Source organism: Coenobita brevimanus, chromosome 23 (genome assembly GCF_032717465.1).
Source record: "Coenobita brevimanus isolate Jiangsu-jjx chromosome 23, ASM3271746v2, whole genome shotgun sequence".
In the NCBI taxonomy this organism is placed as follows: Eukaryota; Metazoa; Arthropoda; class Malacostraca; order Decapoda; family Coenobitidae; genus Coenobita; species Coenobita brevimanus.
In genome coordinates, this window is record NC_136976.1 from 51,550,530 (window position 1) to 51,569,043 (window position 18,514).

Consider the following 18,514-nt stretch of genomic DNA (forward strand, 5'->3'; position numbering starts at 1 on the left):
GGAAGTCCGAGGCCAAAGCTCACTGACAACTTACTATGAATTTCCCCACGTGACGCTGGGGTTATTTTTGCAGGAAGGACAAAGTAAAGAGTGGGCAGTTTTTCCATACCACTTGTTCTGCCCGCAAAGACAAATCTAGGGTAACGATAAGCCGTTTAACATGAGTGTGTTTGTGAATGTGGCTCCTGAACCCGGCACATGCCAGCACCTGTGCGTGCCGGGGTGCAGACGGCGCTTACCTGACTGCGGCAAAAGGCAGCACATTAATTAATCTGACCTGCTTAGCCTTACCACGCCCGTCAATAATAATTCTTCCTAATTTTATTATAGGTACCCGCAACACGATTTCATTCACCTAAGCGGTTAACCCTTTCAAGGTCGGGACAACTGCAGTAATTTATTCCAGCTAGTGCCAGACGACTCTGTTTAGCTGGGATTAGGTCATAGGATCCTGAGGGTATTAATGTAAATTGTTTCTAACCTCTTCACTAAGGGAGGTCTCCCGTAACCGGAATAAAACGGTCTGGAAATCAAGAAGTCAAGTATCAAGTCACTGTCGTATAGAAGTTTTTAAAGGTTATATATATATATATATATATATATATATATATATATATATATATATATATATATATATATATATATATATATAAATGTGTGTGTGTGTGTGTGTGTGTGTGGGTGGGTGGGGGTGTACTTCAAACGATTTTGTTGACAGCAAGGACTGATGGAGAATATTTCGAACTCCTTTAATGCGAGATGCCTCCCCTAATTCAACAGTACTCTGTAGGTAGCAAAAAATAAATTAAAGAAAAACAGTACGATTGTTTTACTGAAATATGTAATTTGCCTTGAAACTTAGTTTACAAAGACGTAATTACTAAACGACGACATACATTATAATAGTTTTGTTCTCCGTGTCGTCCTTTTACTATTCACTCTGTAAAGTGTCTGGTGAATGCATGGGTGACGACAAATGCATATATACCTGCAATATGATCCACAGTGTAGGTTTATGAGGATTTAATACTTCCTGTTCTACCTTTATCCAATCCTTTAGTGCCTCAACAGGAGCGTAGGAACCCGGCGCTAGGCTACTTACTTCAAACAGGGCAAGGGTGAGCCGCCGCTTTTCCCCGAGTGCTGTTATAAGAGCAACAAACCCCAGTCACCCTTAGATGTAAACCCTTATGGGCCACACCCGATTGGAGAGCCTCAACCCACTACACCCTTGTAGCTGACGGCGGACCACGTGCCGCCTCGTTTCCATGGAGACCGGAATACAAACACTCAGGAGGGGGGGAGAGGGAGCCTCCGAGTAAATATCGTCCAGCTTAACTTGGCTGGGATTTTCGTCATTTTGATGTTAATTTCGCGTACCTCATTGGCAGAATAAAGCGATACTTCGGCTCTACATCAATTCTGTTACACTTTTTTGTAGCTAGCATCATTTTTTAATGCTAATAAGACAATACTAGGGGAGCCTGTACAGTACACCCTCGTGACTACAAAGTAGCACCATATTATAATGTTGATAATAATTCAGCTTTCAGCCTTTCTTTAGCACTTCTTCGTCACCAGTACCATATTCTAGTGTTAATCTCTTGTTGTAGTCAAACATTTAAAATCGAGAGGTGACAGTTATAGGTTAATCTGAAGTGGAGAGAGTACAACAAACTTAACATCAACTCCGCCTCGTTACTCCGAGTTGTGTCTTGCAGGAAGGACAAGAGGGAGTGTAGAAGCTTCCCACGACTCTTGTTTTTTGGACCAACACAAATCTTGGTTACCAAAGGAGAATTAATAGGAAGTTTATTTATTTCTTTATCTCTATTTATTTCAGGAAGGGCAAGATAAGAAAAGTACAGGAAATTCCCGGTACTTCCTGAATGTGAGTCACGAGAAGGAACTGGTCTTAAGTCTGTTAGTGAGTCTGGCCCCTGGCACCGTATTCACATCGGCTTAGCAGTCTTCGTAACACCTTTTCCTCAGTGATTTATTATGCTAACACCCTGAATCAGATGACGCATTTTATTGGTTCATTCTTGCTATTATATACGATTTTATTCAACTCAGGAAAGGCCTCTCGTAATGAAGAGATTGATGAAGACTGTCGAACCCCTCAATTTTGATGAGTCCTTACTAAGCTGGAAAAATGGTCTGGTGGAAGCAAGAAATAAGTATACCATTACTGTGCGCGTTAACATCCATCATATGTCATTTACGCCTTTCAAACAACGACACGGCCAGTACAAATAAACTAGTGCAGATGCATACACAAAAATACTTGGAATACACTGGAAGCCACTTGCGCTCACCAGATAATGCACTGCCCAGGACACTGTCATATTTTTTTCCGATTTCTTTGATAATAAAACCACAAATAAACGAGAATATTAAGATGCTATACGTAAAATGAATCGCCAAGGAAGAGGTGCTACGAAACCTTCTATAACCTCTGTATAATACGCCCTTTTGTCAGCGATAAATTTTCCACATACAGCCTGTCATCATTTATACCATATACTAGTGCTTGCTCCCCAAATTTGCGGGACTATAGTAGGACTCGCCTACGTTTGCGGCTGTGGTGTGGCCCGCACCTATGTACAATGGTGCCACGTTTCCCCAACTTGCGATGTGAAACGGAAGCTATTTACGTACAAGGCAACACAAATACGATAAATTCAGATGAATAAAACTTACACGTGTATTTTGATGGATGAATCAACAGTAATCTTATTATGCATAAAATATTTATACAGTAACCCAGAAACATGGCATACATATTGTACAGTGTTGCTAAAAGAAATTGTAGTCACTTTTAATGTTTTTTAGCGTAGTTTTAGGGGGGGGGGGTAATAATATTACAGTTATGGATATAAGAGAATGAGCCTGAAAAAAGAAGAAATATGCCAATATCCAAAGCAAAAGAAATAATTCATATAATTCTTGTGAGTGGTAACACTGACACACCCCATCTGGCCTAAGGTAAAGTACGTACCCCTCCATAGACCCAAGCATAGCTTGTACAGGTGTTGCTAGGGAAAAATGCTCACATTTACTGGCTTTTACCGTAATTTTAAGGGCGAGGAATAATCACATTTATAATCATAAGCTAATATATAGGACAAAATAGTAGGCATATGCCAATACTGAAGTAAAAAAAAAAAAAAACATTATTCACTCGCGAGCGGCAACACTTCCACACCCAGTCGGTGACCTTGACCTCAGGGGTGGTGTGGAAATGATGTCAGATTTACAATATATACAATATTATGTAAAAGAAAATATCCAAAATGTCTTCTGCAATAAAAGAGAGAGAGAGAGAGAGAGAGAGAGAGAGAGAGAGACGGGGGGTGGTGGTGGTGGAGGCATTGTCAGGCTGAGAGAGAGATGGAGGAAGGGGAAAGAGAATGAATGAATGAAAATCAATCATGGTACTGCAATAACGGGTCATCTGTCGCCGTATACAAAAAATGATAAATATCACTAAATATAACAAAACCAAAATAAATGAAAGCACAATTATAAACAACTTATAAAAGAATCAAAAGTACTCAGGGTGGCTCACATCTCCCGCCAGGAGAGAAAGAGAGAGAGAGATAACGGTATAGAAAACTTGGCAACACTGTACACAGGTGCGGGCCACACCACAGCCGCAAACGTAGACGAGTCCTACTATAACTAATAGCCCTTCCATCACAAAGTGTTTGCAAATACCATTACCTTTGTTTCCAGACCGTTACTGAGCCACAATGACCAGCTCCGACCAATAAGTTAAGAAAACGATTTTCCCATATTTTCGCGTGTCGCCCTTTCTGACAAATTCGCGCCGTCTCCACACGCTGGACCTCCAAATTTTTGTTTTATATATATTTTTCTGACATTCCCTGGACCTACCCCGACCTAATGCATAAAGAATTAGATCGATGTCTATTATTGTTCTCGTGAAAGAACAAACAAACGCACAGTGAGACACACACATACACAACTTGACTTAATTACTGATGTATCACTGGAATATCGACACACTTTGTAACAATAACATGCATTTTTTTCTTTACATCCGCGGATGTTACATTTTAATCGGTGTGTGTGTGTGTGTGTGTGTGTGTGTGTGTGTGTGTGTGTGTGTGTGGAAGGGTCAAAGGTTAGCAATAAGTTAACTTACTTTTTTTTTTTAATAGGTCAAAGACCAAGGTCACCGGGCTGGGTCAGGCCCTAACCTAGAAAAATCAACTTAAAAGTTTTATTCAATTTAAACCAAACTTGGCGGAGAAGTTGAGGGCCTGGTAAGATATTAGATTATTCAATCTGTAGGATAATCAGTCAAAGGCCAAGGTCACAGAGCAAGGTCGGAATTCGAAACGTGTAACTGTGGGAAGAAAACTGATTTGGACCAAAATTGGTGGAAGGACTGAGGATCAGCCAAGGAGTTGGCCGAGTTTTTTTGGGGGGAACAATGGGTCAAAGGTCAAGGACACATGACAAGGTCAGCTTTAATAGTTTTTATCCGATTTACAGTAATTCTGTGGAACGGCTCAGAATAAATCAGGGAAAAAAATAAGAATAATCAATCAAAGGTCAAGGTCCTACGACAGGGTCAAACTTCGAACTATGTGTCTGTATGTGGACAAAACAGCTCAATTATGACATTATTTGACTGAAACTTGGTGGAAGTGTTGAGAGTCAGCCAAGGAGTTGACTCATTAGCTTTCCTAAAAATAAAAAAAAAATTAAAAAAAAAAAGTCAACGACAATGTTTTCTATGCTGCGAGGTGTTCTTTCTCACCTTTTCCTACCAATTTCGGCTGGAGGGTTTGGTAGGTGGGGATAGTCTTCTTTACTATCCTCATCATCTTCTAGTAGTTTAGTTACTCTAGGAGCCGCCTAACAAGAGCCAAGCGGCCTGCTGCAGTAATCCTCCCTTCTTACGTACCGGGTACTTATAATTTATGAGAATAAGCCAAAGGACAAGGACAACTTAGTTTTTATTCGATTCAGAATAAAAGGATACTATTTTGAAAATGATCAGTCAGAAGCCGTGGTCATAGGGTAAGGTCAAAGGTCTAGAGCACAGGACAAGGTCAACCCAGTTTTCCATTTGACTTGAAACAAACTTTGTGAAAGAGTTAAAGGTCAGGCAAGACCAAAGGGATTCAATTTTGAGAGCAGTCAATGATCAAGGTCACAGGGAAAGTTCAAAGTTCGACCCGTGTGACTGTTGGAACAAAAATAGCTAAAACAGTTGGTCTTATCTGAATCAAACTTCACTGATGGACTGAGGATCACCCATGGAGTTGACCTTTTATTTCTGAAAATAATAGGGAAATGGGCAAAATCGCACGGCCAGGTCAACGTATTTCATTTTCATTCGATTTAGATTAAACTTTGTAGAAGGGTTCGGATTATATCAATGACAAAGAGAATCGATTTTGAGAACAATCACTCAAAGGTCAGGGTCATGAGGAAAGATTGTGTTTGAAGGTTACTGGACAAATATAATTTCATCTTTGATTTGATTTTAACCCAACTTGGTGTACCGGTTAAGGGTTAGGCAAGAATGAAGTGATTAGATTTTGAAAATAATCAGTCCGAGGCCAAAGGTACAGGGTAGTCATCCACTGGACCCTTAACCAGTGGGTGGGCGAGGGTGTTGCATTCGGTGGGTGCTCCTTTTAGTTTTATTATTACATGGTCACTGTTATCCGATCCACCAGTGTATCGCCGGAAAATGGGAGGAAAGTATGAGAAACAAGAGAATAATATAAGGTGTCATATGCAGCATAAATCGCTACGAAAGAAGTGCTGAAGTCTTCACCATCATGAATACGGGCGATAAAGCCGTATAGCTGTTTAGCTAAGGAGTCCTTCTTCTGGTACATCACAGCTTGTGGCTTTCCTATATGGAATTTATTATGCTATTTTATCGACAGAAATACAGTAAGAAGTGTGCTATGGCAGTCAGAGTACCATCCACGGTGTGATGCTCGCGCCCTGACCCTGCAGTGACGTCATGAGTTATGCAGGCATCTTGTAACTACCTCCATCGATTAACTCCCTGCCTCTTGTGGTTCACTCGCAGCTGATGAAAATCGCCTGGCGTTACCTGAAGGAACACAATACTAGTGCTGTCCCGATTATGAAAGAGTTAATTGTACCAGCGGTGATAGCTATTCAGCTGAAGCCAAAACTGCATGTCAGGTATTTTAATGTGTGTGTGTGTGTGTGTGTGTGTGTGTGTGTGTGTGTGTGTGTGTGTGTGTGTGTGTGTGTGTGTGTGTGTGTGTGTGTGTGTGTGTGTGTGTGTGTGTGTGTGTTTTATAATATCACCTTTTGCCAACACTTCTCTGCATGTGACACTAGTGTCATACTGACCCCAGGTGGTCAAAAACCCGCCAAGGGTCGTTTGAAACGGAAGTGTAACGGAAGATAACAGTAAGAAGATGATATAACTAGAAAACACTTCAAAATACCTGACTTGCAGTTCTGGTTCCTGCTTACTATTATCCTCACTATTAATTCTGGCTGCTATGACTCACTCAGATTAACATGATCCCAAGGCTTTACCTGCAACGGAGTGCTAATGTTTTCCCGATCAAGAGTTAACACCTTCACCCCGAGGACGTCTCTCTTGTATCTCCTTTGCCCTCTTCATGCGATTTTGTTGCTGTTGGTAGATACTTCGAATGTGAGGGGATGCATGAGGCCTCTATAAACTCCATAGGTAAAATAAAATCTAAACTGAGTAAAGTCGTTTAGCGGCTTCAAGAATAAAATACTACTGACGTCTTGGGTCTGAAGGGGTAAATATAAGCTGCTGTATTTCTATAGGTAGTTGTAGAGACATTTAACCCTTTCACTGTGGCGACGTCTTCTATCGTACACTAGACTATTCATGTCATCTTGGGGTAGACTTTTCGAACTGGAGGGGTTACAATAAAGTCTTCATCCCCTTGACCACTAACGAGGCTCTCTCAGACTAAACAAAATCGTCAGGCAGCAGCACGAGTAGGCTAAAGACGGCGCCAACGTAATGGTGGGTAAATGAGTAGTTTCGTTCAAATCAGATTAAAACTTTTTTACTTGACTATGCCCAGTGACCTTTGACCTTTACCTATGATCTTGACCTCTGACTAATAATGAAATTATTCTCAAAAATGAATATATATTTATCCCTGCTTGAACCTAAGGCCTTCCACAAAGTTCAGTCTACATCAGATAAAACCTACTACGTTGACCTTGCCAAGTGATCTTGGCCTTTGATGTATTCATCTGAAAAACAGTACTGTAAGTCATCTTCTTGGGTGATCATCACCTCATCTACGAAGTGTGACTAAAATCAATTCAAAACTGTTTTAGTTAATCTTTTCATACACAGACACACAAGTTGAACTATGACCTTGTCCTGTGACATTTACCTATGAAATGACTTCTCAAAACTAAATCATAACCCTCTTGTTTGACACGTAACCCTTCCACCAAGTTTACTTCAAATCAGATCAAAATTGAGTTGATCTTGCCCTGTGACCTTGGTATTCGACCGATTCATTTCAAAATGAATCCTTTTATTCTTACCTTATCTTCAGCCATTACATATATTTCGGTCTAAATCGAAAAAAAAAAAAAACTGTTTAGATCTTGCCCCATGACCTAAACCTTTGACAATTGCTCTAAAAAACTATGGATTTACTCCTCGGCTGCCCTCAACCCTTCCACCAGGACTGCCTAAAATCGAATGAAAAACTTTTCGAGCTTTTTTGTTAAAAATCACACACATGGATCGAACTTTGACCTTGTCTGACCCTCAATCACTCCACCAAGGTTTGTTAAAATCGGATACAACTGAGTTACCAGCATGTTCTTAATATAGGCTACACGCGCGCTGGTCAAAACACTCTCGTGTTTTGCTGGTCTACAATGCAGGAATTACCCTTCATTACTAAGACACATTTTGCATGTACAGTATGCTTGACTGGTACGACGGTGTGGAGGGTGTGCGTGTGGCAGGGTGAGGGAGGGAGTAGATATGTCACGGTGAGGGAGGGAGTAGATATACCAGGGTGAGGGAGGGAGTAGATATGCCAGGGTGAGGGAGGGAGTAGATATGTCAGGGTGAGGAAGGAAGTAGATATGTCAGGGTGAGGGAGGGAGTAGATATGTCAGGGTGCGGGAGGGAGTAGATATGTCAGGGTGAGGGAGAACGTCGATATAGTAGGGCGAGATAGGTGTAAGTGTGGCAGGGTGTTAGTGTGAGTCTAGGGTGTGATATTGTACCGAGGCCCCGTCACGCTTCCCTGCCATCCGTCATGCTAGAGAGAGAGAGAGAGAGAGAGAGAGAGAGAGAGAGAGAGAGAGAGAAAGAAAGAAAGAAAGCACTTGATATACAGCAGAAAATGAGGGTGAGATTGAAAATGTGTGTATGTGTGTGGGGGGGGGGATAGGGTGTATTGATCCTGCCCTCCGCTCCCTCCAGTCCTGTCTCACCCTGCCCCTGCCGCAATATCCCTACTCTCTCTCTCTCTCTCTCTGCGACACAAGACAACCGGAGGGGGGGGGGAGGTAACCGGCATTTCGGGGTGTGAGTCATGTTGGTCTGTGCGTCTGTGTATACGTCCTATTGTACACACACACACTTTCTTCTCTCGAGGTAAAGACAAGAGAGAGAGAGAGAGAGAGAGAAAGCGTAAGGAAAACCCGGGCACAATCGATAGAGGCAATGTCAAGCAGAGTATAGGGAAGTAGGAATGAGGTTATGGCAGGGTGTATGAGGGAGGGCGGCGGGTAGTGGTGGGGGACTGGGTGGTGATGGGAAGGGATCGAGGGCAGTGACTATGATATACTTTGACGAATTATTTGACTTACATTGTCTCTATTAATTCGCCGCTTGTTTCCCTTGACAGCTAGTATTCTCTCTCTCTCTCTCTCTCTCTCTCTCTCTCTCTCTCTCTCTCTCTCTCTCTCTCTCCGCACAGATAAAGGACTCACACATACTACTTATTTAATGTTATACACTAATTTTTCTATATCACCCCCCCTCTCTCTCTCTCCACCTAATAGAACCTCCCTGTTAATCACTATAGCTTAAGATAGACCTATCGAACTGGAGGAGCCAGATACAGCCTACTGTACACTTACCTTGAATATCATTTCTAAGTCTCTCCTCCAGCAGACCTATCAACAGGCAGCAAGATCAAAATAAAACATAAGTCAGTGGAGTGAAAAGTCTAATTCCTTCAAAACCAGAGGGTGCCCGGCTGAATAACACCGTCAGAATGTTGTATGAGGAAAAATCAGTATTCAAGAGGTTAGGGACTCATACAAGCACGCGAAAATTTGTCTGCGAAAAGTGGGTTGGGGGTGAGACCCGACCGTATAGTTGCCAGGTTAGTATTATCAAACTTTCTACTCCACTCCCATGACGCTTTCTTTATTTTTGCTATCCTCACACGAATCATTCCGTTTAGGGGATATTTCTAACAGTGAAGGGGGTACTGAAGACTATCTAACTCCTCCAGTTCAAAATGTCTCTCCTAAGCCAAAAAAAAATCGTCTGTAACTAGCAAAAAATCAAATGTAAAATGTATCAGCAGAGTGAAGGAATAAAATGGATCTAAACAAAGATACGAGAGCATTTGGGTAAAGTATACAAAACACTGCTGTTGTTAGGAGCGCAACTTTTTCGTGAAATTACCGATCAGCCAGGCAATCAGCGGGCGTAGACGCATACAGGTATTAAAAGGGTTTTAAGTAGTCTGATAATTATGCCAAGAAGACACTTGTAAGGCACAGTAAGCCGTTCCCGCAACTGAGGAGAAATGTGTTATACATGGACTTCCCTGTACATGGCTAAGAAAGCGGTGCTGCATAGTTTCCTTAGCTGACGAGACTACGACAAAACCACTCTACCCTCTACATCCCTTCAGTCCGACGACGCTTTTTTATTCGTTATATTCTTGTCACGACGGTTTTATCTTTGATTCTTTGAGGTAACATCTCGCAAGCGGAGGGGTTTAGGAACGATCTCCACTAAAGTGCTCCTCCATGGACGGTCTGGCGAAAGCTGAGTGAAATCGTCATGTGCTGGCCAGAATACAACTAAAGGGACGGTGCCGGGCGCCAGGGGTTGAGTATTGACGTTCACCGCCCCCTCCTACCTCACAAGACCATGGCCTAAATTTGACATCTCTCGATTCTGAGGGTTGAGTTGTAACAAAAAAAAAAAAAATAATAATAATAACCTCTGGATGATAATGCAAGTCACAAAGAATTGCTACGAAAAGAATGTAGACCCAAAGCAGTGCCTTTTCCTGCATGGATCTGAAGTTAGCTGCAAAGGGGCGAAAATCTGTGCCAAATTAACCCATCAGTGCCCAGGGTTCCTGTGTCAGGGATTTTCCTGGAAGGATACTAAGCGTACCACTATCCGTCTATCGGCTCATAGTCGCGAAGATTATAGGTCCGTACCCCCCTTTACTAACTTTTGAAACTGCCTAGTTCCGTCCTCTATTTCGAACACTGGGCACAAATGGGTTATGGTGAAAGACCTATACTTCATATGCACAGGCTAGACTCACTATCAACTTATGACTCATTCCTTATCCCACAGTAGCTCAGACTTTGATTTGCAGGAAGATAAAGAGAGAGGATGTGTTTACTCTCCTCCCATTGCCCTTAATTTCTGCAAACATAAACACAGTTCATAATATTAACTTCCCTTTCGTAAACTAAAAAGAGTTTTTGTCAAGAACATGCAACAAGGAAAGATCTACGAGACAATAAAATCTCGTAAAGCTTCTTCCTTGGCGACTGACTTGGATACCTTCATACTCTTATAATATATATATATATATATATATATATATATATATATATATATATATATATATATATATATATATATGTATATATATATATATATATATACTGTTAACATCGACACAATTTGTTTCAACTTACAGTAGGAAATTAATGGTGTAGCCTAATGTGCAGAATAAATCGCTAAGAGGTGTTAAGAAGTCTCCAAATCTGCTCAGAATGCAACACTCATTGCACCACTGCCATAGCGATTGCTGCGATTATTGGGGAACATAAAATACGACCAGTAAAGTGCGCTCTGTGAGCGTGTGACGTGCGAGCGAGCAATATGTTGTCACAATTTCCCTGATATAAAATTATAGGCGAAATCTCCGATATTTAATTGTTAAAGATGATGCAAAAAAAAAAAAAAAAAAAAAAAAAAAACTTTTGACGGAAAATCTGTTTGATTTCGTAAATGAGGCGTTCACCGATTAGAGCCAAACACTTCCTTGGAAAACTCGAGATTCCAAGGGGTTCCTACGCCTTTATGGGTGAGTTTTTAGTTGATAACAAAAGTTATTGAATGAATGTATGACATACAGAAAGAATTTCAACTCTACTTCATATTGGAGTAAAATTATTAGCTTCTGCTTAGCATGACGGTCGGGTCTGGCCGGGTCACTCATTTCCAAACTACAGTATCAGTAAACATCACTAGTTCGCCTCGCTCCCTTGCTCGTAATGACGTAAAGGTAATTTTACACACGCGCTCGCGAAGTGAGGCGGGTGTTGTTTTGTGTGTGTGTGTGTGTGTGTGTGTGTGTGTGTGTGTGTGTGTGTGTGTGTGTGTGTGTGTGTGTGTGTTTCTCTGATTAACCGAAGTTTGGTAAAAGGGTTGAGGGACAACCAAGGGGCTTACTTTTTTCCCTTTTTTTAGAACGACAGGTCAAGGTTGAATGGCAAGACCAACTTAAACAATTTTGTCGCGATTTTGACCAAACTTGGTTGAACGTAAGGCAAGAACGAGAAGATACTATTTTGAGAACAATCAAAGGTCAAGGGCACAAGTCAAGGTAAAATTTCGACCACTGTATTTGTGTGAACAAAATAACTACAGCAATCTAGATATGATTTTCACCAAACTTTGTAGAAGACTTGTGGGTCAACCATCGGGTTCACCATGCGTATTTTAGAATGGCAGGTCAGAGGTCAAGGTCACATGGCAAAATCAACTTATATATTATTCATCCCAATTAGACCAAACTTTCTGGGAGGGGGTCAAAGTATGGAAAGGATGAAGAGATTCGACTTCATGAATAATTAGTCAAAAATTAAAGTCACAGGGAAAGGTCAAAGGTCGTGGCCTCATGGCAGCATCACCTTCAGTGGTTTTGATGTGATATAAACCATACTTCGTGAGGGACTTCAGGGTAAAAAAAAAAAAAAAAAAAACGATACTGGGATTCGATACTGAGGACATTTCCTCAGAGTAAGGTCACAGGGCAAGGTTACATGACTGACCTCTAGTTCAGACCGTTAAACTGAATTTGGACCAAACTCGGTGGAGGGAATGCGGATCAGCCAAGGACGAAGAGATCTGATTGTGAAGACAGTAGGTCAAAGGTCAAGATCACAGAACGTCAACTCACTTGCTTTTAATGACAGTATCTTCCAGGGACTTCACGAGAGGTCCTTCCCGAGCTGACTAAACCCTTTGGAGGCAGAATGAAAAAAAAAAAAAAATAAGGGGCGTGATGGATTGTCCTCACCGGCTCAAATATCCGTAGGTCTAGAAAACTCAGTACTGATATTAATAGTTCTTTCACCCTTACCTGGTCCAGATTTCCGTCCTTTTGTGGATTTCTCACGTAAGTGGCAGAAAAAAAAAAAAAAAAACTACAGCTCTAAATCCTTTCCATACCACTTCCTCGTGACTGACATATTTTAATGCTCATCTGCTGTATCCAACGAGCTTTCGCGGTAAAAAGATGAATTATATTTGGCCAAGTTAGAGGGGAAAAAAGAGAAGTACAACCAAGGGCAGTGCTGAGACTGATCTGGTCGCGGAATTCCTTTGGCAATAAGGAGAAAAATAAGTGAAGACGCTAAAACAACGCGAAGACGCCAAAGCAACGCGAAGACGCCAAAACAACGCGAAATGGGCGGGAATGAAGAGCATCTTGTGAAATTCGGCGCGTTAATTTTCCTTTTTATTGTTATTAATTTTTTTTTATAAAATTTTGTTCTATTAGTATGGAATTATCATTTAAAGCTGTCGGACTGAACACTCACCATGTTTGCGGCTAGAGCTTCACAAAGTGCAACGATGGAACACGAGTGAGATTGCTGACATTCCTGTCTCAGCGTCAGGTATATAACGGAGAGGTAGGGGGCGGGGCACCCTGGGACTTGTAGCCAATCACAACACTCCTTCCTTCAACAGTAGCCAATCACAGCAATCCTTTATTACAGAATAGCCAACCACTACACTCCTTGCTTCCATAGTAACCAATGTCGCTGCCCCTTGCACGTTTGGGTAGCCAGACACGCTATGCAGGCGATGATGTCACCCAGTATTGACCCAACGGTTATTCCGAGCCGTAGAATAACACCGTAACGTAACGACCAACACAGCACGCACACCGGTAATTACTCTTCGCTTGAATGACCTTCGATTTCTGCATTCAGACGGACGTGATCCTATCCCCTTGCCCAACTTTTACCAAGGATTAAAAAAAAAAAAAAAGTTTCCGTAATGTTTATGGAGGGACGCGTGGCCGAACTCTGTCCTGCCGGTGGAGGTGGACGCTGTGCCGTGACTCACCAGACGCCACCACCCGCACAGATTAATGAGTAGTTTTTGTTAGCCTTATTAAAATCAACCTAAAGACAGGCGGAGAGGATGTGTGACGAACAAAAATAGCAATCTGGGGGGAATTAAGACACAAATTAATAGCAATGAACAAAAAGAAGGCAGTTAGGGCAATGGTAAAAATCTTAATAAGACTAACACCCGCAAGTTGGCTGACTAATCCAAGATGGTGAGTCACGAACAAACCCACGATCGATGTCCTGCCGTAACCAAGATTTGTATTTGCAGGAAGGCCAGCGAGGGTGTATTCCTTACCATATCTTGTCATTCCTGTAAAAATAATTTTTATTTCGAGAGGGAATTAATTGTAAGTTGTTTAGTGAATTTTAACCCTAACCCCTCCTAATAGTAACAGCGTATACCTCGCCTGTTCAGAGTATGGGAAAAACTGTTATTAACTCATCATCCTCTTCTCATCTCTCTCATCATCATTTTCATCACTTCCTCTTATTAATCTTACCTATCCTCCTCATCCTCATCCTCTTCGTTATCATCATCATTATCATCATCATCTTATTCGCCTTTCCTATTTTCCCTCTTCTTCTTTACTGCAGTTTGTCGTGGTCTCTGTATTGGTATCGTCTGTATAGCGTCATGGCGTCCCTGTGTCACCATGGCAACGACCACGCCCTCCCCCACCACTATCTCTCTCTCTCTCTCTCTCTCTCTCTCTCTCTCTCTCTCATTACCCCCCCACGACTTCCTGTAGGGTCTGATCTATGTAATTTCGTGCTGGCATAAAAATCAACACATGATACACGCAGACACACGCATGATTCTCAGACAGTGTGTGTGACCGCTATGTATCTGGGATCGTACTGATAAATGATTCTTAACTTTTACTCGTAACAGTTCCCCAGTACTGTTTATCGCACACCGTATTGTTTTGTTTTGCTTTTCGCATTTTGTTACTTTAATATTCACCCTGATTTAATTGTGAAGTGTTAAGATAAAATACAGCAGTGCGAAGACAACTTAAGCTTGGCAGAGTTTGTATGTTGTGAGGATTCGTAACTCCTAAAGCCTCAGGGAATGACTTGCTCACCGAATTCTGCCTCATGCTTGACGATTGAACTTGTCACTATGAAATCTGTCAAGGCGTGCGGGTTGGCTGTGTCACTCTTAACACAACCATGTTATTTTATTCAGATTGGGTTTACCATCGCCAAAGACAGCGCTTTTCAACCAGTGTGCCGCGAGTCATGATGTACAGTCTCCATCCATTTCTCTCTCTATCCATCTGTCTGTCTATCCATAGCCAGACCGCAATCCCAAAGGGGATGGTCACCAACAAATCGCCTCCTTGTCATTCTGCAGGTAGTGCAAGTTGAATTATGATAATTAGTGGGAATGATTACTCACACAAATATATTCTATTCATTTTTACTTGGCTTAATAAAGCCGTCTCACCATTATCAGTGCAGGTTTGTAAAAATAGTGATAAATAACACTGCTAGTCATGTAGAATGCTATGGGAGTGTGTAGATCCTTACATGTTTTTGAGCTTCTGTTATGATGGAGTAGCTAATTTGGAATCCATACTACATGCTTTCAACTGTGCTTCAGGTTTGTAAAGAAAACATAAGTGTTGCTGTACGGTGGCCTCTCTCACTTTCACCATTACTGTTGCTTACTCCGTCTCTATGCATCAGTGTCGCATTAGTGTTTCTCTTGTAGTGAAATTTACAGTCCGTGCTACTACTGTGGAACTGTGCTTGAATTCTGAAAACAAATAACAAACACTGCTTCACCACGAGTTTTCTTTCATCCTTTACGTGTTTCAAACAGACAGACACATAATAATCAGTGAAGTTATCCTGTGAGACCCTAATTATTTTGACGCATAATTGGGCTCGAACTGCATTACACTATCTATCCATCTATCTATCTGCCTGTCTGTCTATCTCTGTCTGTTTATCTATCTGTCTATCTATCTATCTACTCGTATACACACGCATACGCACACACGCCTGCTGTAATCCATTGAGATTCTTAAATTCTTGATTCTCGCTAACTTCAGACGATCTTATGCGGTTCCCAGTCCCATTTTAGATTCTGATATAGAAGCAGAGAGGGAGGGAGGAAAGGAGGAGCAGCAGCGGAGAAGACAGGGTGAGTAAGAGAGATGGAAGGAGGGAGGTGAGTTGAGAGGAAGGAAGGGAGCGAAGGTCAGGTAAGAGGGAGGAAGAGTTTGGTGAGAAGGGGGAAGGAAGGGCCATATGAGAGGGAGGGAGGGTCGGGTGAAAGCGAAGGAGGGAGGAGTCAGGTGAGGGGGAGGAAAGGAGGGTGGGAGTCAGGGTGTGGTGATTGATGTGTCAGTCTTAGGCCAATCTTATTCATGTAACTGCCTCACTTTGATTATTCTCTCTCTCTCTCTCTCTCTCTCTCTCTCTCTCTCTCTCTCTCTCTCTCTCTCTCTCTCTGTGTGTGTGTGTGTGTGTGTGTGTGTGTGTGTGTGTGTGTATATGTGTGTGTGTGTGTCAACTAGGTGAGTGTGGCAGTGTAAGAGTGCTGCTCCTACAAGACGTATTCTTAGCGAGATGATATAACCACCTCCCAGATGGATTCAGTTGTTCTTTTTATTCGATGGTCATTAGCAGCCTAAGACTCTCTGATTACAGTCATTGCACCCTTTACGTCTAGGCTGTTCCCGCATGACCCAGTTTTTCCTCGTAACCCTGCTTTCTCCCAAGGGCGTATGTTCCTCCCTGGACGTATTCCCCCCACGGGCTGGTTTTCCACACAGACACACGCCTATTCCCCCATGGACTCCTTTTTTTCCCAATCAGGAGACAAATATACTTTACATGGACTTATCTTTCCCCTGGACCTACTCTCCCCTCGGACCTGGTTTTAACAAATGGATCTACTTTCTCATGTGAACCCATGTCTCCATAGACTTGTTCCCCATGGACCTATATTCCCAGGTGATCCTACTCCCACCACTGGCTTATTTTCCTCCCTGCCAACATTCCTACCTCCTACCTCCCTGCCAACCTGCCTCCTTAACTATCTTTCTGCCTGCCAGCCTCCTTACCCACCGCCTACCTCCACGTCTGCCTACCTCCTTTCCTGCCTACCTCCTTATCTACCTCCCTGCCAGCCTCTTATCTACCTACTACCATGGCTACCCCTATACCTATGTCCCTGCCGACCTTCTTACCTGCCATCCTGCCTGCATACCCCCCTGCCATCCTACTCCCTGCCTATCAAGCTGTCCACCTCCACTATAGTGACAACGACACTACGCATCCCCCCCCCTTTTCTTTCGTATTTGTCATTTCCAGTGGAATGTATCAAGCTTGTGATGAGGCCATATATTACTGCATTTTTCAAATTTTCTTGTACTTTCAAATTTTACTACTTTTTCTTTTACCTGTTTTCCGGTAAATAAAGACGTTTGCTTTACAGCCATGACTTTTTTTTTTTTTTTTTTTTTTCACTGTGACCTTGAGGCTGACCTGAGCTTGTCGGTTACTGTGACGAGGGCACATCGTCAGATGGAGATTCATTTAACACTTCAGTCGGTAAAATCGGTCCACAACTGCGGCATCTAGAGTGCCCGCCAACAGACAGACGGAAAACTGTCATCACGGCTCAGCCACACAAGGACTCGAGTTCGTCTTCGGGAAAAGAAAAAAAAAAAATATGCATTCATATACAGTTATCTCCCAGATGAAATCCTTGAGCATAATTAGTACAAGTGGTGTTGGCCCTTACAAGATGACGTGACTAAATGAAAGATAATGAGAGGTGAGGTTACTGTTAAGAATGTAATGGATCCAGCTTATAATACATCCACACACACACACACACACACACACACACACACACACACACACACACATATATATATATATATATATATATATATATATATATATATATATATATATATATATATATACAGTATCATAGCTAATAATACGGGTTTATTCATAAGGATAAGTGGCTCCATTTTAGTAATACTTTGTGCATTTCATTTGATATTTCCTTCAAGTAGTGCATCCTTGTTAGGTGTTCCTTTTACTTATTTTTTATGTTGTTCACTACATGAAGACCTGATGGGTGAAGGAATGCCTTGTGTTGTGTTATCCTGTTCTTAAACTTCTGTAATTCTGCAACTTGAACCACCGCACCCCTTCACCACCACCGCCACTTCCCTCCCCACCCCACCACCACCACCACCACCACCACCACCACAACTACCCACCAACGTAACCCCAGCACCACACCCTGTCTCCTACCACGACACTACCAGTCCCAAACCCACCCCAGTATCCACCACACCACAGCCCTGCCCAGCGACCTCCACACGCACATATGAAACCTCGTCTCTTCTTACATAAACTGACAACTGGTTTCTGAGGCTCTGAGGCTTTACTTGTCAGAGAGAGAGAGAGAGAGAGAGAGACTTTGTCCCGTTTCTTCCACGTCTTTTATATTGACTTAACCCTCAATTGCATTCACATATCCTGTTGCACTTGCATTCATCATCTAAAGTTAGTTCTTTTATTCCATGGGCTAGGAATAGAAAGATAAGGAAGGCAGAGAGAGAGAGAGAGAGAGAGAGAGAGAGAGAGAGAGAGAGAGAGAGAGAGAGAGAGAGAGGAAAATAATATACAGTATGTAATCTCTGCTACTAATAGGCTCGCTGTAGGACCGGACTTTCTTGGATGAAGAGTGACAGCCAGAAATAATCGTTTCCCACGCTGGTGAAGTCTTAATAAAGAAGAGGCTTTTAGAGGAGTGATGCATGTGAAAGTCGAAGTGCAGCACTGACCACGAGCTCCTAGACTCGGAACTCACATATCACGAGATGAGAATGTTAACCACGAGTCA

General features: G+C 42.2%; 1 protein-coding gene across 1 annotated transcript in view; it reads right to left on the reverse strand.

The window, feature by feature from the left end:
- The window catches only part of LOC145392857 (tubulin alpha-1A chain), a 39,541-nt gene extending 26,415 nt beyond the window's left edge, over nt 1-13,126 (reverse strand). The window contains exon 1 of the mRNA XM_080267142.1: nt 13,093-13,126. Within this exon, the coding sequence (XP_080123268.1) occupies nt 13,093-13,095 (3 nt within the window). The 5' untranslated portion in view covers nt 13,096-13,126. The remainder of the gene's footprint in view (nt 1-13,092) is intronic.
- Between the last annotated feature and the right edge of the window lie 5,388 nt (nt 13,127-18,514).